Source organism: Pinus tabuliformis, chromosome 3_2, assembly GCF_031772625.1.
Source record: "Pinus tabuliformis cultivar Carrire ecotype Pingquan chromosome 3_2, CPIR1, whole genome shotgun sequence".
In the NCBI taxonomy this organism is placed as follows: domain Eukaryota; kingdom Viridiplantae; phylum Streptophyta; class Pinopsida; order Pinales; family Pinaceae; genus Pinus; species Pinus tabuliformis.
In genome coordinates, this window is record NC_142302.1 from 238,819,982 (window position 1) to 238,847,257 (window position 27,276).

The window sequence follows — 27,276 nt, forward strand, 5'->3', positions numbered from 1 at the left end:
CAAAATAAATTTCCTTTGACTCTAGCATGAAGAAAACTCTTGACAAAAATATAATAAATATATAAACCATACACATACATTATGAAGACCGAACCTAGTTCATACCTACTTACAATTTCAACGCTCCCTCTTAAATAGGGAGGTATTCATGATGACTCATCAGAATATCCTCAAGTTGAAATATTCTCATAAAGGATCCAGGTTAATAAGCATCATTGATAATAACATCATTATAACCAATATTGTCAAATTACTAAAACCTTGACAAGTGAGCTCTATCTTGTCAAATTTCAAATACCAATTTGATATCTAGCTTGAAAGAAACCTTAAAATTAAATTAATATTATTACGAAGAAATATAAATATTTGTACAATTACATTTTAATTTTTTTTTTTTATAAATTAAATAAAAAATATATACTAATTAAATTAATTAATTTTAATATTATTTTTAAATAAATTAAACTTTACCATTTAAAAAATACAACATAATATATTATATATATTTTTATAATGAAAACTCTCGAAAGAAAATAACCCGAGTGGAACGAATAATCTTGAACATAAGAATACTAGTTAACAATTAAATATCAAAAACGTATATAAAATTATATTTTATTGAACAATAATATAATATTTGAGGGAAAATATGGCATATTGACTGCCCCAGATATAAAGCGTATGCATTCAAGTTTATGTTGCTTTCAATTGCATATAATTTTATCAGACACATAAAGAGCTGCATTGATGTCGTAGTCCCCACTTCGGTACCTCAAATTAGAAGTGAATTATGAACTTCAAAGGTGGATGGGGGGATACTAGGTAATTTTCTTTAAATGAATAAAGAGAACAGCAAAGGTGACATTCTAGCATTTTACAACTATAAACAAACTAGAATGGAATGGAATGGAATCAAGTCGGTCTGTCTGTCAAGCCTGTTTTTGCATATGTAGTGGTGAATATTAGACATTTTAAGTATCATGGTTTACTGTTTTTTCAATTTTATGCGAAATGTTGAGTGGAAATTAGATATGAAAATAAAGATTTTCTAAAAAAAAATAACCCATTAACGTTTTTCCATTCAAACCTATTTACTTCTATTACAGAGGAAGAGCTTGCGCATGTTTACTTAGATAAGCCAAAGAAATTTAGTTAAATATAAATTCACAATCAGGGAAGCTGTTTAGATACTACATACATGTATGCATAATGAAGGATGGGATAGTTTTCAGATTCGAGTGATTCTGATTGACAGAAATAGAAATAGTGTAATTTAATTTATTTGTTAATTCTGGGAATATTTGTATATCAGATTTTAGAATGAAAATGATGTAAATCTTTTTTGCCTCAGAATTCCGAAATATATATTGTAGAATTCAGCGATGAAGATAAAGAAGGATGGGTTAAAAAAGGAGAGAGATGCGACTGAATTCATTCAAATGGAAAGCGACATGTAATTGATCTTGTTGGAACAAGAAATGGAATATTGGCGCACGTTTAACCGTGTAAAATTCCCCGTGGTGAAGCCAAGCCAAGCCGAGATTAGAAGATTGAAAGGGAGGGGTGGTACTGGTGAAGCCAAGCCAAGCCAGATTAGAAGATTGAAAGGGAGGGTTGGTTGAATTGAAATTGAAATTGAAATTGAAGGAAAACCGATTAGCTCAAATCACTTATAACCCGTTGATAGAGGCAGCGAGGACGTCATGGCATGCTTATGACATATTTCTTTTGACCCCCCCACAATATTCTGCCTTCACTTGTTTTACTCGATGAAACAATCCCAGACTCTCGTGACTCGCATCTGCAGATCAGAAATAGTATGCAACAGATGGCACTTGTGAGTTGGTACCAACCCCTTGTTCCACAATTGGTTTGGCTAGTCCTTTTCAGGCATCAAACCCCAATTGACGGGCTGTCGTTTCCTATTTTAGCTCTCTGCCACGCCATGATCATGGGTTTAACCTGGACTGCTTCAATACCCATTAAACCCACCCTGCTCTGCCCTGTCCTGTCCTGAATTAAAATTCGAAAAACAGTGGAACTCGTCAGGGATTGGTCAAAGCACGGTGAAAGACTGTGCAACAAGGAATCTGACAGATTGATTTCGTATTTGTAGATTGGTAGGCAACAAGGGATTGCTGGTGTTGTTGCTGCTGCTGTAATTTCTATGCGATTCTTCGTCCTCCGAAGGGGTAAGGACTTCCCTACCCTCCCCTCGCCTCCCCTATGTCTATTGCTCTTCTCTTTCCTTCCTTACTTGAAATCTTCGATTGTCCTTTGATCTTGTCAAATAGAAGTTGCAGGTAGTGCACGGATTGATTCCGCCAAGAAAAGATACTACACCCTTCCAAAAGTGTAAACTGGATCAAGCCAATCGGCGGCATGGGGCGCGGAAAGATCGAGATCAAGAGGATCGAAAATACAACCAACAGACAAGTCACTTTTTCCAAACGCAGGGGTGGTCTGCTCAAGAAAGCCCACGAGTTATCAGTCCTCTGTGATGTAGAACTTGGGCTCATTATTTTTTCAAGCACCGGCAAGCTCTTCGAGTATTCCACCGCTTCTTCCAGGTTAGTGGAGGTTAACCAGTTTGCTCATGTTGAATCTCTCAACATATTCTGCATGTCATTATGTGCCTGTAAAACTTATAAGACTTGTGATTGTGGCTACTGAAGCTGAGATAATAATTGCAATTGCCTGTCTTGCTGAGCTGAGCTATTTTTTTCCGGATCCATTACATCGATCATAATTTCTTTTTCTGGATTCATCATATTGATTACATAAATTATGAATGTCATAAAATGATCAATCTAGAAGAAAAATCTCTAACACGACTCAAATCACAAAAAGCTCACAAAACTAAAAATTGGAGGGATGTGATGAAAATTAATTGTTTTACTGATTTTGCTCTTATTTATAAACTATTTGGATTTCTTTTAGTATGAAAAAAACATTATATATATCCAACATATATTCAGTATATGTTACATTGGAAGATGCCAAATGCCATCAAAGATCTCCAAAAACAATGTTTTTAAGATCCATCCCTATCTGTTATCTTAATATATGGCAGTCTATATTTGTGGCTATGTACCTAGTGGTAATAATATAGAGAAACAGTACATTCATATATCCAATTTGATCTAAATTGACAGCGAGCAGAAGCTCAATATAACATATGCTATGCACAAAACACCAAAAGATATAAACAAGAAGGAAAATTGCTGGAAAAAATAAAAAATCAGCATATATCAGATGTGTACTCCTCCAAAAAATAGATGTTATCCCCGGAAAGGCAGCACCCCAACATCCACGACGATATCACCCAGCTTGATTTCGATGTGCATCCCATCCAAAACATCCTGTAGACCCCTCTTAGACAGGCGATTGACATTTTGATTGAAGTCCCATCTAATATCCACCATTGTTGAGTCTCTAAAAGAGACCCAAAGAACCTCAATTTGATAGAGTCGGCCATGGATAACTGGTTGGTTTACTTTTGGGCAGCCCATAACATGATCAATGATAATGTGGGAGTCTCCAAATATGTGTATGGAAGGGATGTTAATATACCGTGAAAACCAGAGAAGTCCCCATAAATCCATCACTTCAGCCTTCATATTCGTGCATCCACCTACGCCCCAATGGACCCATATTTCCTGCGCCTTAAAATAGCAATTCAAAATCCACAACCACATCTATTCCTTTGTGCCGCACCATCAAAAAAGCCAGCCGGATACTCCATCTTAGGGCCCGGCCTTTTGTGAATGATCTTCTTGGACCTAGTATCATGTATTTTTCCAATAGTGTACCATCTTATAATGTGATCCGACACCTTCATTGCATTCACTCTATAATTTTCAGAAATGATTTTGTTATGCCATGCCAATATTTCCAAGAAAAGAACAAGGGAGATGTTCCGACATGAAGGATTTTGTTTACTCCACCAATTCAAACAAATAGTAATGTTGTCAGATTGGTTATAGGGGAAACCAATGAAACAAGAAAGATTATGCCACACCTATACATTCATAGGGCATTGTAGAAAAATGTGGGTATTATCCTCTTCCGCTTGCCTGCATAGTACACAAAAGCCCGGCCCTTGCCACTTCCACTTCTAAAGGTTTGCCCATGTAAGATTTTTGTTTTTCCAAACCAGCCAAAGAAAAACAATGATCTGAATGGGGATTTTAGTTTTCCAAAATTGTAGAACCAACATACCTCAGTGTTGTGGGCCTCCTGGAGACAAAGAGCCTATCCAGGCAATCTTGTCCCCATCTGCCTCCTGACATACACCTGAAAGCTTTATGCTGGTACTGATCTCCTCCCATTCCCACGCCATATGCCCGTCCAAGCCCAAGTCCCTCGCTCGTTTCCATATAGGACATTGACCTTGCCATCCCGAGATGACCTGGTTCCAAAAAAATAGCCCACGATTGTTGATGCAATGTATAAATCCCTTTGATATGCAATTTTCGTGTTCTATGCACTATATGTGATCCATTCCAATAATAGTCTGATATCCAGAACCCAGTTTCCAAGCGAGATTCTGAAAAAAATATTTACTGATTTTTATGAAGCTAAGCCAAATGGCCGAGCCTGATTCAATCCCAATGCACCCCCTACACATCCAAACAGAAAAGTCACGGTCCTTAAGGTACTTGTGTCTTATGATTTTACCCCAAATGTCATTCCCAAATAAACCCTGCCATAAAGACTTCTGCAGAAGCGCCCAACCAAATCTTCTTAGATTCAATATCCCCTAACCACCCAGCCATTTCAGATATGAGATATGATCCAGCTTGACTAGGTGGAGTTTTTTATTTTAGTTGCTCCAAACCATATGTATTTGGCCATTATCCAATCCAGACACTTAATAACGGAGAGTGGGAGGTGATACAAATGTGCCCAATATACTCCCAATTGTGTGATCACCGATTGGTTCAATGTGATGCGCCCCCTCAATGATAAATATCTGAATTCCCATCCTGTAATTTTTTTATAAAATCGGTCCACAAGCCACATCCAATTATTTATCTTATAATTGCAAGGCTTAATATGATAGCCAAGGTATTTCATGCCCCCCAACAGTAAATCTAAAGCCACCCCAAAAAGTCTATGTATATATTCAATTACCTCCATATCACACGAGCCATGAAGAATGATAGACTTCTGTAGATTCATGTAGAGTCTTGTAGCATTTCCAAATTTAGAAAAAATATGAAAAAGTGTCAGCCATGCAAACCTATTATGCATCCCCATGATGAGAACATCATCAACAAAAAAATATGTGAAATTATGATATATCTTCCCAAGTTCAGTGCAAGAAACTGTCCCTCTGCCACAACTTTTTTGATATGCAAACTCAACCCATCCATAGCCAATATGAATAATAAAAGGAGAAAGTGAACATCCTTGTCTAAGTCCCCTCCTGGCCCGAAAGAAATCAGTGGGATAACCATTAAGAATAACATCATCACTAACATTTAAGAGGCAAGCCATGATCAACTCATCACATTTGGTATGGGTACCAATTTTATGAAGTACCAACCTCAAGTATCTCCAATCTAGACAATCATATGTCTTCAGTAAGTCGACCTTCATAATAACAACATTTAATTTTTCTGAATGAATCATATGGATGCATTCCTGGGCAATCGCCACGGCATCATGAATTTGTCTATTCTTCACAAAATTGAACCGTTCAGGGGATATGAACTTTGACAAAGTATGCTTAATCATGTTAGCAATAGTTTTAGAGATAATCTTATATATAATATTACAAAGGGAAATGGGTCTAAAATCCAAGAAAGAATCAGAGGGATACCTTCTCGGAATGAGAGAAATATAAGTAGAGTTTATATGTGGGTATATATATCCCTTGGTTCTCACCTCCTCCACCATATCAAGGAGGTCCTGCTTAAAAATGTCAAAGAAATGAGTAAAAAGTTCAACTATCCACCCATCTGCTCCCGGACTCTTGTCCCCATTAATATATTTTAGTACCTCCGGGATTTCATCCCCTGAGACAACTTTGTATAAATCCCTGTTTGCATCCTCGTCGAACATAGAGGGATATAAATCCACCCCCAAATTTGATCTTCAACACTCTCGAGATCCCTATGATAGTAAGCCATTTGAAAATGTAGTACAACAGCCTTGCAAATGTCCTTCTGAGTCAGAGATTGATTTCCTATTGCATTAGTGATCTCCCATATGGAATTAATCTTTCTCCTATGATTTGCATATCTATGAAAAAATTTAGTATTCCTATCCCCTTCCTGAATCCACATGGTCCTACTCTTTAGGCACCAGGTAGTCTCTTTAATAAGTAAAATATGTTTCTTTTTAAGTTACATAGCTTGAATACGATCCCTGATAGCAACCGGTCAATTATGCAGAAGCATTTGTGGACGAATGGCATCCAACTCCACTAATATATCATTTAGCTCTTTGTTCATTTGACTTCTTTTTCTCCTCTGCCATGCTTTTACCTCCACCGTAATAACCCTTAGCTTATCCAGAATATGTTCCATGGGAGAGATGTCTTGTTCCCTGTGTCAGATCCAGACATCTAGCACAAGTTTTTTAAAGTTTGGGTCTTCCAACCACACACAATTAAACATGAAATGCATCCCACACCTGAGGTCCCCTTGCCTCCAATGAATGATAAGGGGACGATGATCTGAGATATAATTATTCATAATATCAGAATGGATGGTCCCAAGTCACTCCACTAGTTGTTCATGTATGAGGAAGTGATCCAGCTGCTTCGCCACATACCCATCCCCTGATTTTCCATTGTCCCAAGTAGGACCCATCATAGAAGGGCTTATATCAACAAAGTTGAAATCAATGATAATATCCTTGATTAGTTCAGCCTTAGCATCAACATTCCTGGATCTCCCCCATACCTCATCCAGACCAATGGTAAAATTCAGATCTCCAACAATGATTAGAGACCCAAGTTCCAAGATCCCCGACACTATCAAGTTATTCTAGAACTCAGCCTGATCTCTGTATGGGGCATATACATTTAAAATATGAATTCTACCCTTTAAACCTCTGATATGACCAGCAAGAAGGATGCCAACAAAACATGAAAATGCCTTAACATTGACCCATCAGGGTTCCCATAGAGCCATTAGACCCCCCGAGAGGCCTACAACATCTGTGGTTGCCATAAGCCAATCAGGGAGCATCTTCCTGAAATATTTTATCACTTGCGGAAACAAATGCATAGTTTCCTGAAGTAGGATAATATAGGGACGAATTCCTAGAAAAATCTCCTTAAGGGCCAAATATTTTGAAGCAGCCCCCAGACCCCGATATTCAATGAAAGGATGAAAGTCATGTTAACTCAGGTGAAAGCACCTGCGCTCCAAGGGCCCAAGGAGAGGTAGTGGAAACGATAGGAACATCAATGAGGGCATGTGCATCAGATGGACTAAAAGGAAGAGGTCGAGCACGTCCTCTAAAATGTCTGTTATCTTGGTTTTGTTTTCGGCGGACGGTGATTTACCCGTCGAGGCAGGACTAATGCGAGGGGACGATGAGCTAGGTAGCTAATGGACAGTGAGGGTATGAAGATCCAATGTTTTTTCCCGGAGAAGGAAATCAACGCCACTATCAACGGTTTTGGTAGGAGAATATAGGGGTGAAGTAGGCGATGTAGGGTAAGTCCCAGGCCCCGAGGAAGGATGAGAGGCACGTGAAGGGGATGACATAGGAATATACGTAACATGCGAGGAGGAGGGTGCATCATAAGACTTCGGGGAAGGAGGTACAATATTCGGTGGAGACGGATCATCACAGGAGGGAGGGGGGTACAATCCAGTAGGGACGGTAAGGTGGCATCCATCGAAGGAGCACCAGACCCTTCTGAAGTATAAGGGGATGAAGGAACAAAGATAGGAGCAGAGACATCATGTTTCACAGACTGTGATACATTGGGATGAAAAGGATAGGAAAACAACAAAGTACCTAATGAGCGTTGTGCATCACGCCAATGATTTATCTGCCAATGCATGTCATAAGGAATATCAAATTTAGAATAAACCTTCTCCAATGAACTCAAATATTGCCGCCTATGTGCCATACGCCTGCCACCCAATCTGCGAGGACATTGTGCTAGAAGATGTCGAGTATGATGATAGCTAAGACACCAGAAGGGTACTCCCCAGAAATCCAGCTGCTGCACCATATGTGTGTCCTCCCATCGTAATTCAATGTTGTCCAGAAATCTTCCTCTAAACTCCTTTTCAATCAAAATCCATGCAATTCTCTTATCCCGAGCACCCAAACACCGCGGGTCAGCATATACAAGTTTCCCAATAGTATTTCTGATGTCCATAAAAACTTGCTGAGTCCAGAATTCAATGGGCAATCCGGGCAACTTTACCCAAATCAGTTTGTTCTTTGGCATCTCCTTTGGAATCTACAATTGAGTTAGGATGATGGCATACAGAATATTGCAACTAACTAATAAAAAAACTGATATAAATTAGAGATATATGTGGTTGCAAAATACCAAATTGATTCATAATTGACTTGAGCTATGTCATGTGAACTTCATATATATTTAACTAATTTATGTCATATCAACTTGGTATATATATATATATATATATTTTCTATATATACCAAGTTGATATAAAAATATATTCAATGTAAGTTATCGATAAAATATTTCAATAAAAATTAAGATTGATGTAAAAAGATATTAATAATAAAAAAAATCATTTTAATTTACACTATAAAATCTTTGAATCTGTGGATGTACATGTTATGTCAAATATTTGTATGTCAATTATGTATATATTATATGTCATTTTAAAAAAATTATTTATGTAGCATGAAAAAATTAAGTTTTAATGATTAGAAAGTATATTTGATCTTATAAATATTCTATATAACATTCAAAATTATAATTAAATAATGAAAAATCACACATTATATTTTCTACATCAACATATTTATTTAATTTCTCTGAGTTCATATTAGATCCAAATCTATACTAATTTAAAAATAACTCTACTCTACACTAGTTTAAAATAAAATAATATTGATTTAATAAGCAAAATTTAGCACCGTACGAGTTTGGGTACTGCTTGGTGTTTATAATGATAGTAATAGATCAGACAGGTCTCACTGTGCCCTCAAATTTCCGTTAGGTAGACGTTTAATTCAGCATCGCCCTGTCTACAAAATGGCAAGATATGTTTATGCTTTCTAGGCCGATGTGAAAGCGAGAGTCGGCCAATGTAAAGGGGAGAGTGCACATATGTGACTGAAGAAAGAGAAAATATGCGCAGTCCACATCTCACGTTTTGAGATCATTTAAGGTGTACATTCAAGGCCCAGCCGGCCATAGTTAGACGGGTCTCTGAAATTGAACGGCCGCACTGAAGTGACTCTTTGATTACTCTTCAATCTTCTACGGGTTTCATAACTTAGTGTATGGATTTCAGTTTTGAGAATGAATTATATTAGATAATTAAAATGCTTTATTCATGTGATTAATTTAAATTATTTTTCTAAATAATTATATAAATCAAACAACTTTAAAATCAAAATAACTTAATATATTAATTTTAATAATAATTATAATAATTTAATTGGTTGAAGTCACATAACTTAGTATACGGGATTTCTATTTTGAGAATGAATTATATTAGATGATTAAAATGTCATTATTCATGTGATTAATCTAAATTGTTTTTCTAAATAATTATATAAATCAAATAACTTTAAAATCAAAATAACCTAATATATTAATTTTAATAATAATTTAATTGGTTAAAGTTTTGTTATTTTAATAATAATTTAATTGGTTGAAGCTTTGTTATGATGTGAAGGTTTAGTTCTTTTCTATTGCCTCCTCTCTCATGATTGGCCTGTTCATTTCTTCTTGGTTCAAGATTACACTACCCCTTGTCTTGATTACACTGCCCCGTTGTCTTGATGTGCAGGTTCAATTCTTTTTAGATGAACCCTTTTGAGTTTATCAAAGATGAGATGATGAATTCTGCTGCGTTTGTTAAATCGAAAAGGCGTATGTGAATTTCAAATTCAAACTTCTTCTTCAATAATAATAATAATAATATAAATTAAGATTATTCTCAAAATTATAAATCTCAATTTTTTGGGAGATTGTTTCTTCTCTTAATATTTTGCTCGTCTTTTGAAATTTTTGACATACAAAGATTCTTTGATAACCAAAGTATTCCTTTAATTTAGATTGATAAAATATTTTTTTTTTTTAAATAATCTTGATTATAAATGAAAAATAAAAAATATGATATTTATAAGATATATTTTTTATTTAAAAAAATGAAATTTAATATTATTTTCACATAAGATTAAGCAGTGTTATATAAATATAATAAAAAAGAAGTATATTATGTTTTTATTGGTTTTTTATTTGGGAAACTAAACTAGTAGCATAAAAATACTATTTTTATTCCTACTATGAAAATGTATAATATCATATTTTAAAAACTAATAATATGTATAATAGTGCCTAAAAAGATAACAAAAATATGAATCTTATTTAGCTTGTGAGTGATAGCCTTATTGCTTCCAAAACAATTCAAGTAAAGAAAAATGACAAACATTTAACTTGATGGTGAATCCACCTGAATGGTGGCAGGTTCTTTTGTATCCTCCTCTTGATTGGAGAATCCCAAACACAAAATCTTCATTTCTAACCTAGTTGCCAATTTTTAAAATTTTCCTCTAAACTTCATCAATGCATAGGAGAGTTCTATTGAGTTTTTGACCTCTCCATGAGAAATTTCCCAATAATGGTCTTGAGAGTACAAGTCCACAATCTACATGTAATGAGTTTGTCCTGCATGAGTGTTCCCAAGGGTCCAACTACTTAGTTGCCACTAAATTTCGTCATCTAAGACAAACCTTCTCTCCATCCTCTTCATGGTGTATCTCCCTTCGAATTTCTAAGGGATGTTGATTACATAGGTTGAAGCAAAGCACTCCGTTATGGATTGAGATCTTGGGGAAGGAGAGGGCTCAACTCAATGATGGCCCTTCCATCGAGGGGGATGGTGAATCCAAGGCATACTAAGATAGGATGTAGGATAAAGAAACATGGGCCAAGGTGTAATAACAACCAAGGGAATGATAGCCATCCTTCTACTACTAGTGGAACACGAATAACCAAAGAAAGCAATGGGCCACTGAGGAGGGTGTCAAAGGGGCCTCAACTCAACAACCCCACTGACAACAAAACTTATAGAATCCATAGAACAACCTAGGACCTAAATAAAAGTAGAGGGATTGACCATCTTACTGTCTAAATGAAGCACAAAAAACCCAGCTTAAAGAGAATGATGCCCTTGGAGGTGAGCGAAATATAAAACATGTTAAAACATAAAACTACAAAAAGTAAAACTAGAATCCTGAACCTAATAAAACAAAAAAATATATATAACTAGGAAAAAAAAACACTAAAATTCACATCCTAAAAATATATTTACATATCACAACCCAAGATATATAAGATATATAAATGAAAAAGAAAATCTCACCACTACAATGAAACAAAGAATTATATCCAAAAATATAAGTTGATTATTTTAATCTCAAACTTCCTATTGCACCAAAATTTCAACCTAAATTTAAAACACATAAAAAAAATCACCTCAACCTTTCCCTTAGCCCAAACATGAAGCCAATATAACTAGGAAATCTTAAAATAGAAAAAGTGATAATTCTCACTTGAAACATGTTTCATGCTCCCTTTACTAGTGATTATTATATACCACCCTCTCTCCAACTTCATTACCATGATTGCAAAGCTGGAACCACTATTCGTCACTTCAAAGGAATAGATAGTTGATAAAGCCACAAAACTAACTTTCATGACACCAATCACTTTGAATTCAATCATTAATAGATATACATGAATTAATCCCGGTGTGTGGAAAGTTCTAAGATTCCCACTCATTCTCATATTCTTAACCATAATGTCACTCAGTGAGGATATATATAGAGACACATAAATATAAGATTAATCATTAAAAATGTTACAATTTTAATTAAAATAAATAAGAAATAAAATATAAACCGTTTGAGTGAGAATTTCAAATTAAAATTATTTCGCAAAGAGTTTGGTCAATGGAGATTTTGATCGAAATTGTTGGGCTCCCCAAAGGGTTGCAAAGCTAAAATTCTTTCACAAAAGTCTTTAACTAATAGATGGCTATATTGAGATTGTTTGGCTACCCAACTTACATTGTACATTGAATATGGGAAAAAGGAGATTGTATTAAGTCAGCTAAAACCTCTTAACATATGATTAATATTTTTTTAATAAATAAGTGTATAAAGTTAGAATATAAATTTTAATTGTGTTTATCCCTATTATATATAGGGATAGTAGAGGCATAAAATATGTTTCAAAACGTTAATCATGGAAATATGTTTATATGTTAATATTTTTTAATAAAATAAGATATAATTTTTTAAGATGTAAATAGATTGAATAGAAAATATTTAAGATATTAATCATTAAACAAAATATTTATGGATTTAAATTATTGGATTTAGATTATTGTTTGGGAAGGTTACTTATTCTATATATTTTTTCTTGATATTTATTGGAAAATGTTGAATTAAAGGACTTAGAAACTTAGGACAATGTTAAGATTTTGTTTTTGGAATCAATCGTTTTTGGGAATGAAAATATGGCAATATCATGTAGTGTGAATCTTCATGAGGTGTTACTTTAGTGTAGTGTTGTTGTTGATAGAGTGTTTTAAGTATCAATTATAAGATAAATAATCATTTATTATGTTAAGCCACAATTCTCATGATTATTTCCACTCTGAAATTGTTGTTGGTGTCTTGTTGTCCTAGATTTTTAATGAAGGATCAAAGAAAGCTTCAAATTGCAAATAGACTCCTTTTGCCTTTATAGTGCTTGGCATTTTTTTACAGTTCTTTCCGATCCATGTATTTAGGGCGAGAGACCAAAGGTTTGAGGTTTTTGTCACTTGACTTTAAAGGGAGAGCTTCGATTATCTAGAGAAATACAAAAGGAAAAAATACCAATTCAAATCCCTAATTTTTTCAACCTACGTTTGCTAGGCCTACTCTGGAAATAAATTGATAATAAAATGTACACAAATCAAGAATAGAGAATACATATTTCAAGTCCAGTTCCAACCCATGATGACTAACACCTAAAAATAGTAGACTATTCCTAAAAATGTGTTGCGATTTTGGAAAGCCTTATGCTAAAGAAAATGAAAAGGATGATAATGAAATTACCCCTCACAGGGAAGAGAAGAGATTCTTGCAACTAGACACTATCGTACCATCAAGTGGATGGCTAGATTTAAGAAGCCAAGTTTCTTGCAACTCTAGTGTTGGAAATTTGGGTATGGCATGACAAATTGAAGCCATTCCTACTAAGCTGAAAAGAGTCTATATAATCCCACCTTGATAATAGAACAAGAGTTCAGAGTAATCATTAAAGTCCATTGGAGGAATAGCAAGCATGTTTCGATAGAGGGCAAGTCCTATTAAAGGTTTTCTTTCTATGTGGAAGTGAATGTCATTTAGTTTACCATATGTAGAATTAAAGAGAATTCATGTGGAGGAAACATTGAGGGATGGGTTGTGTAGAAGACTCATTGTTCATAATGAGAGTCCCGTGATTTTTTCTGAGTGGCCAAATTGGCATAAAATATGCCATCAAATTGTCTTCCTTAGGATATGAAACCATTGCACCATATCGAAGGAGTGGCAAGAATGCTTTAGTATTTAATAAAAGGAGATCTACATTGAAGTTAGAATATATTATTTTCTCGACGTTTTGAACCATGAAAAAGGTTCATCCTCAAGAGAGCTAACATATCTCACAACCGTCCTTATCCCAATACTTAATATCATCTATATCTAATTATATAGGGAGCAAATAACTCAATGCTTATGCTCATTTTGACTATGCACAACCAAGTTTGGAGGAGGTTGGGTTTTTTTTTAATACAGTACATAATAGGTTTCCAAACATCTTTTAGTTTCTAACCGTCATCATAGTGATATTATTAACAGAATTCTTGATTTCTATAGATTTGTATTTTTTGCATTTGTAGTGATGAGGGATCTTTGCTACCACTCTTAAGTATACCGGGAATATGTAATGGTTAGAAGTGTGAGATTTCTCAACAATGTCTTATTTGTTTATCCTTCCATGTTTTACATATTTGTTGCATTTTTAGTCTAGTTTTGAGTGGCTTCCATGTTTCTCCAATACACAACTTGCAACAAGAGAAAGGTATTACATATACCATTTGTGTAGTTTTAATTCAATATGAACTTTGGCAGTATCTTGCATATTTTCTATACAAGTTAGAGGAGAGAAAGATACTTTTATGCTCCTTCTTCCTAGGATATTCACAATGTTGTTATTAGCACCAAGGATGTATAGGAGAGTAGTTCTTGGATTTCCTTCATATGGGTTTCTTGGCTCTATTCTTGCCTCCATATGATTTTTTAATATTTTTATAAATATCTTCTTCTTTGTAGCCATTAGCTTTAAGGAACCTTATAAGATGATTGATTTCTTGTCCTAGATGGTCCTTATCTGAAATTATTATAGTGTAGGTGGCCAAGGTATTGATAACTCCTATTTTTTCATGGTATGGTGATGTGATTATGCATGTAGATATCTATTAGTATGAGTTTAGTTTCTATACACCTAGTTCCCTAGTGATCCATCTTTTTTTCGTGGTAAGTACATACAAGAAGGGAGGCACATGTTTTCCTCCTTTTCCATGGTTTTTATGCATTCATATTGACTTTTTAGATGGTTCATGAAATTATTTAATTTACATTCCACATGTGGTCAATTACTATAAGTATCATTGCCAAATATTAACCACCATTAAGGTTTTTGGGGAAAGAAGTCTAATGCTTTTTCAAAATGTTCCATAAATAGGTTCGCAACAACTAGTGAGGGATGTGATCTCATTGCAACTCCCTCCATTTGTTCATATATTTCACCATGAAAGCTAAATTATGTGGACTTCAAGCAAATCTCAACCATGTTATTCGTTTAATCGTTGGAGGCATTTTTGATGATATGGATAACTTCATCAATTAGATTTTTTGTGAAGATGGAGATGATGCCAAAATTAACTAATATATCATTCCCATAATCCTTCTATATTTTAATTGGGTTTACCAAGCGCATTGAGTCTTTAATAAAATAAGAAGTTCTTCCTATAAGAGGTTTAATCTTCCTCGCCAAATATTTCTCCAACTCATTGGTGGGAGAACCTATTGTGTTGACAATAGGTCTTAGTGGAGTGTCATTCTTGTTTATTTTTGGTAGACCATGAATGTACGACATTAATGTATTACTAGGGATCAACTTCTCTTTTAGATGGTCATCCAAAGAAGAGTTTTTGATTGCTAGAGAGACCTTCTTTATAATCTTGTTTATGGGATATTTATGTACATTCCTATAGCTACCTTATGATCCTCGCTAATTTTCTAATTATAGTCTTCGATATTAAGAATTATAATCGCATTACCTTTGTATTCCTTCCATAGTGTAATATCCTTGTTGTTTCTTAACACTTTAATATCCATGGTTTCTTATTTGTTTAAATTTCTTTTTGGGGGTTTGGAATTTTTTAAAACGATAACACATTCCTGAAAAATATCCTCATCCATATTTTCTACTAGGCTTTTAATAATGTTTTTAACATTGTACATGATATCTTCATATGGAATATTTCTTGGAGCTACAAAAAAGTTGATTCCATTTCTTAGTAATACTTTCATGTTTTTATCAAGTTTTATATTTACAATATTTATTATGTAGCTCTTTTCTTTGTGGGTAGTGCACCATTTTCTTTTCTTTATCATTCAAATTTGGTTGTTTGTTTAATATCCATTGTGGTATGTTCTTTATTCTTACGAAATTAGAAGCTAGATGAAAATGAATAGGAAGAGTTTGAGATCATACGATTGCTGATTCTACTAGAGTCTGTTATCACTATGAGATTAGAAATGTTTAATCCATTAGCTAATTTTAATCCTTGTATTAAGGTATATGCTTCTACCATGTTTTTAGTCATGAAATTTAGGCTCCATGTGAAGGTATATGCAGTTGTCCTTATATTATATCCCTTCCCACACTTGCCACCCCATATATTATTTAGTATATTTTTTTTTCTTTCATGTGTATATGTGTGCCTAGAGGAATTGGAAAGTAGGCCAAGTTCATACTCATGTGACATAGGGTTTATTTTGACTCCTACCACTATAATCTCTAGGTGCAACAGATACTACCCAAACACAAAACACAATCTAGGAGAGGCTTGAACCAATGATGCCACAATGAGTTCCTTAAAAATACACTCTATCACCAATTGATCTAAACCCTAGGGGATTTTTTAAGTAAATAAATTGGGGTGGTATTTGATCTACTTGGGTGTGCATAGGTCACTTAACCATTTTAATATAATATCTCTAGGTCAAAACACACATTCAACCACTATCTCAAGGTTCCCCCATGGCTTCAAGTTTTGGATGTCATGGTAACTGAACCTTGACTAATGGTGAAAAAAATCCTTTCTTTCTACCATTGAATTCAACCTATTTTTGGGTGTTATTTAAAATAAGTACACAAGGGGCTTTAATCCACCTATGTGTGCATTGATCAGGAGACAATTTTTAATAAATCTCTTTAGGAGCAACCACAACTTGGGCCACTACCTAAAGTTTCACCCATGGCTCCAAGGCTAGACCCTCATGGGAATTTAACCTTTCCCAATGGTGAAAAACTCCTCACTTTCTGCCATTAGATCCAACCGCTTTGCATTATTATTTAAAATAAATACACGGGGGTGGGATTTGATCGACTTATGTCTACATAGGTCACAATACAACTTTTCGTATAGTCTCTCTAGGTGCAACCACACATTCAACCACTATCTTAAGGTGCCCCCATGGATTGTAGATTAGGTACTCATGAGAAATGAACTTTGCTCAACTGTGAAAAACTTCTTACCTTCCATGATTGGATCCACCCCGTTAGGACCATATAATAATATGAATGACAATAGTAGTAGTAATTATTTTTAGTAAACATCGTTTTGTATTAGATTTTTTTTGTAGTTACACTAAAAAACAAAATGATACAACATATATAGGGCCTAACTTAGAGTTTTATGTTTTGAAATCGTTCAACTATTTGAATTTTAACTACAAAAAAATTTATGACAATCATTTTTAGGAGATTCTGAAAAGATATTACTACAAAATTTATAGTAAATTCCTAAAATTAAATAAAATTTGCATAATTTTTAAGGGAAAATATGTCTGTTGTTGGTTTCCATTCTTTAGTATCAATTGAAAGTTTTTTTTCCTTACTCATCATTTCCACATCTACATGTTGATTTAGTACAATCTCATCTTCTTGAACATCGCCCTCAATTGATCCATAAGAAATTGTATCATATTAAATAATGGATTTGGAAATTTTAATTAAATTTGAAGCCATGTAGTAAAGGGTGATACATTGAGCATGTAGAGTCTCTATTTGTATATTTGACTAAAAATGGTTTCCATAACTAAGGTGTAGTCTTTTATTTTGAGATCCTCCGGAGATTGAAATATACTTTTCATTGAGAAAGTTGAGGCTCTGTTCTTACTTTTGTTCCTTCTTAAAATATAATCAACTTCAAAAATCTGACCCAATGGGCATTTCCCATATTGGAAGTTATTTCCCATATCAAATTCATTTTAACATAGCACATGAAAAATTACCCTTCAAATCTTGCAAGTGACATTAGAAAAAAATGACCATAACAACTCCTGAATCCATTTTCCATCCTCATTGAAAATTTTGATAAAGGGTAGAATTATGATCAATGAGAAAACAATTTTGATAATTATTCAAAAACTCACCATGTAATTTCCCATGTTGAGAGAAGATGAAATCCTAAGAATATTTCAAGATACCAAAAGATTCTAATCCATGAAGTTAGTGTTAATTCCAATAAGCCATACAATGAATCCTTTAGAAACTAAGCACTAAGGTCTTAAATTTGAGGTTAAGGAAGTGTCTCAAAATAAAGTGAAGGATGGAAAACTGAAATCAAGCTAGCTTGAAACAAAGAAAACTAATTGGGCTCATCACCACTTAGGAAAATCGATAGGAAAAACTATAAAATATTTCCATTAGTCATTCTGAAAAGTATGCCACTCATAGCCATTAAATCACCTACCATAATAGTCATGATGATTTGCACCTCATTAGCCTACTTAAGCATTGAAAAACTAAGGTATGAAGATACCACAAAGGTAAACAACCTTAAACATTGTCCTCCCATATTTACTATATCCTTTCTCTTCAGTTGCCACTTGGCTTACATGCTTTGTTTGATCTTGACTAAGGTTAATGCGTTTTGGGGAAGATATTATTTTATTTTTTGTTTTAAGAACTCCAACATCCAAACAAGTGGCCATATTCACCAATTAGACCTCATGTTTATTAGCTTTAATAAGACATGGTAATATTCTATTTATTGAAAACTATTTGCTTCCTTTTGTATCCACTTACCAAATCTTACTAGTTTTTCATCAATGTAAGAGGAATCTCTACACATCAATTTGAAAATGAAAATTATGTCCCTAATAACAAATAAAGTCATTATTCACCTTGAATCAATGAGCTTCATCCCATTTGTAAGTGCTAATTCCTTAGCCTAATTATTCCTTAGGCAGTGAAACAAAATTAGCCCAAGATTCACAAATTTCAGAAAGAGGTACAAAGAGGTCTCAACACCAAAAACAAGAGATATACCATGAGAGGGATTAGTGAGCTAAAACTTCATCAAACATAAGAAAAAGGAACATGCGAGAAGTAAATTGCAAAGCAGTTCACAATAGGTCATTGACATGGCAAGGAACAAGTAAACGCAGATTCAGAAGCGAAACATACATGCAACCACTATGTATCAGTCCATAACATTTGTGTGTATGAAAGCACACATACAAATATAGTGAAGTACCAGACAACTAATACAACCACCATGAGTAAGCATGGGAATTAGTGCCAAAGGTAAAGAAGGTCTTATTAATATTTCTGCAACTTCAAATACATATCATGCAATTGGTCAAAAACCAATAGTGTAACATGGTCCATTCATGACATTGCTCGATGCCTAAAACATAGCCCCATTGTAGATCCACTCTACTCGCTACCAAGAGATGAGTGGCCCTAGCTCTAAAGAATATAACAACTATCTCTAGTCTTAGCTTCATCTAAAGTGCCAAAAGTCCTTTCTATGAGGTATGAGGACACATTTATAGAGGTCAGGTGACTGTTCAACTACCATGACCCTTGACGTTCCCTTATTCCCTTTCGACTACCCTCCTGACTCTTGAGATTCCCCACTTCTTTCTCAAGTTAAAATTTATTGTCACATGCCCAGAGCAGTCCCAACATAGTGGCTTCTATAATGGTGGGCGATATTTACATTATTATGAAAGAGAGAGGGGAGGGATGTAGAGAGTTATTGGAAACCCTAGAATGCTTGATGTCTGTATCTCACAATGATGTGGATGCTTGGTCCTGAAACCGATTTGTTTTCTTGCCACTATGCTTTGCTCGCATTCATTAATCCTCTGGTGATGTGCCTTGGGGTTTATTGAGGGGTTCTTGAAGCTTACAAGGGACCAATTGGTTTGTTGAAAGGAAACCCTAGTGCTGGATCTCATTGCTAACATTGTTGTGAAACCATGAAAACATGGATTGTGGGATTTCCTGTCATTGTGCCTTGCTTACATCCAATCACCTCTTGTTGTTGTGTTCTACATTGAAACCCTTGGTCGTGTGGCTTCTGCAGAAACCCTAGTTCCCTTCTTCCAGGTCACATTCCTTCTTTCTTCCGTGATCTGCAAGAAAACAAATTATATTATCCACGTACATATTGCAAACACAAGGTCACTTAATAAGGTGTTAGATTTAATCAATAAAAATAAGAAACAATTGTTATTGAAAATAATTGATTCCCATAACAACATTTAAGACAGAAATGAAAATAACTCATAGCCCTGAAACATTTATGTAGAGATTCGTTTGTCGAGTCTTCTTCGACCCCTAGGGAACATTTCAACTGCTAGCCTTGAGGAACCATTCTCGTGCATGAGTATCATATCATGTGGCTATCCTTATATGTTAGTCAATGTTAAATTCAACCTTTTGGGACTGTGCATTGGTATAGTGCATTCCTCCTACTCCCGTTTCCTTTTACCATGTATAAGATGTCTTCAGTAAGAAAAGAGTTGGACATACATCCAACTCTAGCAAAGAGGTCGGGTAGTCGGAGCAGAGGGAGAGTCACACCTGTTGACTGAACCTGAATGATTTTCTTTCTACTCAGAAGCCCCACAACATCCGAAAACTAGTCACATCCAGGGATTGCCACTTATGAGGTCTCGTGGTGGTCTTATAATGGAGGTCTCACTTGTGGCTGTGACATTGGGGCTTGATAATGCGATTGGTGACTATGAGTGGGAGTGCGACTTCTTGGAGGTCAAAAAATCACAATTGAGACAAGTCGTGCTCCTTCGATGTTTTCCATAGGCATTAAACTGTGACCCAACGATTGTGAGTGGGAGTGCAACTTTTGGGAGGTTGCACAGTCTCATTTTTGGGTAGGCCAAACACCTTGGAGGCTTTCCTGAGGAGTAAAATGTGATCCAACGACTGTGAGTTGGAATGCGACTCACCGGTGGTTGCATAGTCGCATAAAAGTTGGTGGCACTTCCAGCTAAGATCTTAAGCTCGGATCAGGCGACTAAAAAGCTCTCTAAAATAATGCGACTAATTTGGAACTTGGTGCTGGTGTCTTTACACTCAGTGGGATACTTTTAGAGGGTTTGTTGGCTTTAGTAGAACATATGCCTGGGTACTAAATTCTATTTTGTAGCCTAAACTCGTCCATCATCTCCCTAGAGCGAATGTTAGTCACTTGACTCATGTCTTTCCACCTACAAATATCTCGCTCCATCTGACATGGATCGTATATATATTAGTGAGGAGTTTAGCTTCTTATGGCGAGGGAAAAAGGAGAGATCGAATGCTAGAGTCAATGACCTTTGTTAATTGATCAAAGGTTTTGATCCTGTAACGTAGCGATTGTTAGAGAAGTTGCATTGTCGCACTACAATGAAGGTCACACGGTTTGGCTACTCGTGGATTGCGATGTTGTGAGCTTTGGTGGAAGTGCAACTTCCCAGGGGTCGCATAGTCGCATTGCATAGTAGGTCACATTCCCTGACTACTCTTAGAGTGTGATTCTATGACTTATGGGCTTGCCAAAGGAACTGTGACTTGCAGAATGAGTCCAGTTCAACATTCAACTTCTGCAACAACTCCTTCTCCAGTGATACATGCATACCAAGCAACATTACTCCCTGTGCACATTCGTATATGCATTGTTCTAGCATAACCACCCTGTCATAGAACCAAATACCTGGAGGATTCTATTTAGATGCGACTTTAGCGAATAACAAGACATGCAACGTCGAATTTTCAAAAGGTCGTTGAATAAATAACTTGGGCTTCAAGCTAATGCTGTGAAGCGGTCCTCAATGCCTTTTCATGATTAACATTGATTATTTTGAGGATCCCCTTTCAAAGTTTGTTTTGGAAAAAGATATAGCCACTGCACATATGGAATACATGACCCTTTAGTCATGCTCAAGGCGTTGCTTCCACCTGGCATCTAAACACCCAAGTTGGGCTCAAAATATCCTCTTAGACATATGCCTCTACTTGCAAACTTAAACAACATATGCTTTCCATTCCCTTTGTCATTTAAGCCCCTGTGCAACCCTAGTGCATGTTGACCTTCATGGCAGCTAACCACCTCGATTTTACTCCTTGTCGGAAAATTGACTTCCCACAAGACTTTCGAGTGCGTTACGGTGGTTCAAACTCGAAATAATTAACCCTTTGCTCACTTAAATACCACCATGTCATACATTAAATAATCGCCATGTATAAAGAGTGTGTCTTGTGTCATGTTCACTTTTTCTTAAATTCCTTAGAAGTGTATGTGAGGTTCGCCCTTAGAGTATCTTAGTGGAGTCGTGACTAGGGATTTTCTTAATGCACCTCTTGCATCCTTCAATGTATACCCATGGCATCGTCAATTAATTTCCCCTTCATTTAAGTGATGTCGCAACAAGTTATTAGCTTAACATCAACATTGTCTCATTTGATATGCATCCAAGTTGCCTTCCTTCGATCTCCTGAAATAAAACAATGAAATGAGACCAATTAGTTTACTGAAAGGATTTACACATGTATATGATTTGTATGTGGAAGCGTGGAACTCAAACAAATAATGTGAATGATCCACTAAGGAAAATGCGTTATAAGTCACGTGGTTGAGAAAATCATGCTTTAATTTGGATATCAATCTAAACATGGATGATTTAATGGGACCGGTAACTGCAAGTGGCTTTTCTATTATGTGTCTCCCATGGTGATGATGCAGTTATAGTGTAAAATCTTAGAAGCATTTCTGAGCATGCATTTTGTAAGGTGAGGGTTAATCCATAGTGAGGTTGGGTCCTTGGCCATGCTGACATAGTGTCCTAAAGATGCACGAGTGGGGGGGAATTAGTTTCATAAAACCCTAGTGCCATCGAAAGATGCTCTATTAGCAATGCAAGATGTCATTGTTCTATCACGATGCACATGGTCAAGAAACAAGGTTGGGATCGTCTGAGACTTCGAGTGCATTACTGAAACAATGAGTCCCTTCCCACCTTGGTGTTGTTATAGGAATGATGATCAATAATGCCAAGATGATGTTATGATGTTATGATGCTCGGTCAGTGCCAACAAATGTTTGTGGCAATGCAGCTAGAGGATAAGATGAAGTTAGACAAGGTCGTGGATTTATTCAATCATCCAAGGTTTTAGGTGTGTAATATATGGATGACAATACACAAACCTAGATAGGTTTGGAAGGCACGAGGATGATGGTCAGTTCGTGCCATCAACAAAATGTATTCCCATAAAACCTAGTGAGTGAGGATAATTTCAGAGCGGGGTTGGGCCTTCAATCACATGCCCCTGGGGTTACAAAGATGCCAAGGAAAGAAATGATTCTCACAAACCCTAATGCACATGCTGAGGTGAAGGATTGACCAAGAACCTAGGGAAAAAGCTCTGAAATGACACTCACCATGATTCCATGTGATACCAATGAGAATGCACCACTAAAGTCATGCGAATTTGGTAAAAATAGGGAGGGATCACTCTTTTGACAATCTAGGGTTTCTACCAAACCCTAATATTGTCACTCTTAAGGGAAGCCAACTTGAACCCATGCTTGTTCAAATATAGGGCATCTACTAATTGTGATGTGTATCATGTGAAGATGCTATTCATAATCATGAGAGACTCTTAACGCATCAATGAAGGCATTAACCTTCAAAAACCTAATGCGATCCTAAGGCATATGTCTGAGATAAAACATGATGTGCGAATGCAATGTATGAAACGTGAGTGGACGCACCAAAGGGGGACGATAGGCAAGTTTGTGGGGAGAGAAACCAGCTGGGGGGCCTTATCGAAACCCTAGTAGGTTGGGGTGAGTGGTGGGGCACCCAAAATTTTGAATATGCCCAAAAATTTGGGTGGTGTTGTAGCGGCTACAACACTATACTAAAGAAACACATTATGAAACACATTTTTAAATAAATACACATACCACCAAGTTGATATTAACTAACTCCTAAGTTTCTAAATACCCTTACATATAACATAATTTCTCCTTTTTATTTTGTTAATTAAAACTAGATTTGCTACCCATTTGGAATGTCTAATTTCAAAAATAATCATAGTATCTAGTACTTCCTGAACTCCTTTTAGATGAATGGTTTTAACATTATATGTGTTTTTCTTAATTTTTTTTTAATAATTTAACATTTCCCGGAGGGAAATGACATGTTGTATAATTATTATGTCATAGTACTTCATATCATTATAAAACTAAGAAAACATATCTATATTGAGTAAATAAATTAGCATAAGCATATGTTTATGTTGGTGAAGAACAAGTTCTAAGATAATATTTAGGGGATTTTTTTGAAGAAGTTCCCAACTAAATTGATCCATGATTCATGGAAAAGTGGTTGGTCTTGACATTTACAAATCCTAAGAATTTATTGTGTAAAGTATACAACTATCCAAAACTAAAACCTCATTCTTTGTAATGGAGTTACTCTTAAAATATTTTATCCATTTTAAGGCTTTGAATACTTTTCATGTTCAATTATTACATCTTTGACAGTATCTTAATAAATTAGAAAATTGTGAATTTGTTCATTTTTATTAAACACCTTTCAAGTAGCAACATTATCAAGAACTAGTGGATTAAAAAGTAAGCCAATAGAAAATTCACAATATAAGTAATTTAATAGAAAATATATCATTTTTTGGAATTAGATTAGAAGTAGTATTATTCAACATTTTAGCTACTATATTATTATTTGGAGAAGTAGACATAATGGTAAACGTATCAAATTCCATAATTAAAATATGTTTTTTTTTAATTATTGAAAAACAATGAATGAACCCTTTACTTACATTATGATAATTTTTTAATTATTAAAATCTTCTAAAAATTCATCTTTAAATCAACTATTTTTCTTAAAATGAACTATTTTTCTTAAAATGGTTTTATTAGATTTATATGGAGACATCCAAGAATCATAAGTGGCATAAATCATGGAAAGCCAAAGGCACCCTACTTTAAGTTCCCAAGTATTTAAATTATATGGTCATAACTATTTGGTTACTAATTCATTTTATTTATTGGGAAATAGGCATATAATTAATCTTAATTTTAAATAGTTATTAAATATCATAGTTATTAACTATTTCTCAATGTATGTGACTTAAAATTTATATTTTGAATATTTAAAATGAAATTTGAAAAAAAAAAATAATAATTAGAAAACAATTTGTTTTTATACTCTATATTCCAATTTCATCAATCCCAAAAATAATTAAAAAAAATTACTACAATAAAAATCACAATATTATAATATTTCAACTAGATTTAATACACTTTGCAATTTGTTTTTTTTTTCAACAAATTTCAATTCCCATAATTGGCCATTCTTTCTTTCATCTCAATGATTTCAATGCCCTTCAATGTCCCATAATTGGACATTATTTCAATGGCCTTCAATGTTAGGCATTTTACTTAGTTGATTTGAGGTTATGTATTTATGCAAATTTCTATGCAGAGTAAGGACATATTTTTAATAAGGATATATTGTTGAATTTAAGCTTCTTTGATCCATATCAAGTTTTTTGAGATGATTTTTGGGCGTAAATCACATTCGAATGCCTTTTTCCACGGGTTTTGAACCAACTAGTGTGGTTCATCATCAGGACAAGTTGAAGATTCAGATCTAGGCTTCATGTTAAATAGACAGAGAAAAACATCCAACGACTATATTTGACCAGGCAACCACTATATTGAAGTGGTCAACTAGAATGGCTAACTGTTAAATAGACAGAGAAAAACATCCAACGACTATATTTGACCAGGCAACCACTATATTGAAGTGGTCAACTAGAATGACTAACGACTATATTTGACTGTGAAACGGCTACCCTACTGGATCAAGGGATATAGACAGGAGAATATAATAGTTAAAAAGTTAATATAAAGATATATTGGAGAATATAATAGTTAAAAAGTTAATATAAAGATATATTGATGATTTTTTATTTTTATTTTTTTAAAATTGAATTTAATTGATTTAAAAAAATTCAAGATAATTATATTATTTAATTTAAATTTGTTTAATTGTATAGCTAATGTAAAAATATAAAAATTATATTTAAATACCTTTTTCCATCCATATTTACTATAAATATTTATTTACCTTTTAATTATTATTATTATTTATTTTATAACTCTTCAACATTTCAATTTTATACATATTTCTTATATTATAAATATACATTAAAAATTCTAATTTATATTTCCTATTAATTTATTTTTTTTTGTTTTAAAAATTTATTATCTTATATTATAAATATATTTTTTTTATTATCAAAATATTAAAATTAATATTTTTTTAATAAATAATCTCTTTTAGTTAAAACATACATTGTAATCTCGATACCATCATTCCTACAAACTCATTTAGATACAACAAATAAAGTTAATAGTATACACCCCAGTAAGTCGTAAATTCTAACCAAGATAGAAAAAGTTGAAAAGCTGTCCAGAATTTCACTTAACATTATATTACAATGAAGAAGTTTTTCTGTCGTATCACTCATGGAGATATTTTACTCTTTTTTTATATCATTAATCATTAATTAAAAAAATAATATATATGTTATTTATACTTAATTCTCTCTTTTCCTTTAACCTTCAAGATTTAGAAGTTATCAATGAATTTTCCACATATGTTGGTTCACCTTTTGCAACTGTAACATTAATGCATAATTTAAAGTTACTAGTTGACCGACTTCAGTATATCTTTCATTTTCTGAACTCCAATAACCAAAACCCCAACTACAATTCGTTCTCTATTCTTCCAATGTGCTGTTTACTCTTCGATTTTATGATTTCACACATAAAATGCACAACAATGTCCAAAACCGGGGCTATATTACAGAAGGTCAAATTTTTTGTGGAATGCTTTGCCTATGGGGAGCCCAGGTGCACCTCAAGATCCCAAAACTCTGATGACCGAAACAGTGATTATGGTGATTATGGTATACAGTAAGTAATTTGATCCGAATGTTACTCGAGTCCAGCTTTTAGATACAAAACTCTGGCGAGCAAAACTATGACGGTCCTACCTAGTCATTTCTCTCGATCAGTGGTTTGCCTTTTATAAACCAAATTCCTCAATAATGCAGAAACACTATGACCTTCTGACCATGGCTCAGGTGCTCAACTTATGCTCAGGTGCTCAATTTATGTAGATTGCATATTAGTCTTACTTTAACTAGGTGGAGGAATTGCTCAGAAAGTTATGGAAATTCCAGTCATATTTAGAGAAAATTCGGCAAGGACTTATGTAAATCCAAGTGGTGTCCTAAACATTTTTGATGGTGCTGAATCCATTTCCACCATCAAGAATACGATTCAAACACTATCTCTACAAAAGTTTTTGAAATTTTTTGAAATTCCTTCCCATTCCTTCCCCTCATTAGAGGACTCCTTGCACATTATAATA

The 27,276-nt window shown here is 34.5% G+C and overlaps 1 protein-coding gene across 2 annotated transcripts in view; it reads left to right on the forward strand.

The window, feature by feature from the left end:
* The first annotated feature begins 1,730 nt into the window (after positions 1–1,730).
* LOC149180581 (MADS-box protein GGM13-like) overlaps positions 1,731–27,276 on the forward strand; it is a 28,365-nt gene continuing 2,819 nt past the window's right edge. The window contains exons 1-2 of one of the 2 annotated variants that reach the window (XM_089418198.1): positions 1,731–2,192; positions 2,304–2,570. In XM_089418198.1, coding sequence (XP_089274324.1) covers positions 2,383–2,570 — 188 coding nt within the window. In that variant the 5' untranslated portion in view covers positions 1,731–2,192; positions 2,304–2,382. Of the gene's footprint in view, positions 2,193–2,294; positions 2,571–27,276 lie in introns of both variants that reach the window. The other variant, XM_089418197.1, reaches the window with a different exon arrangement.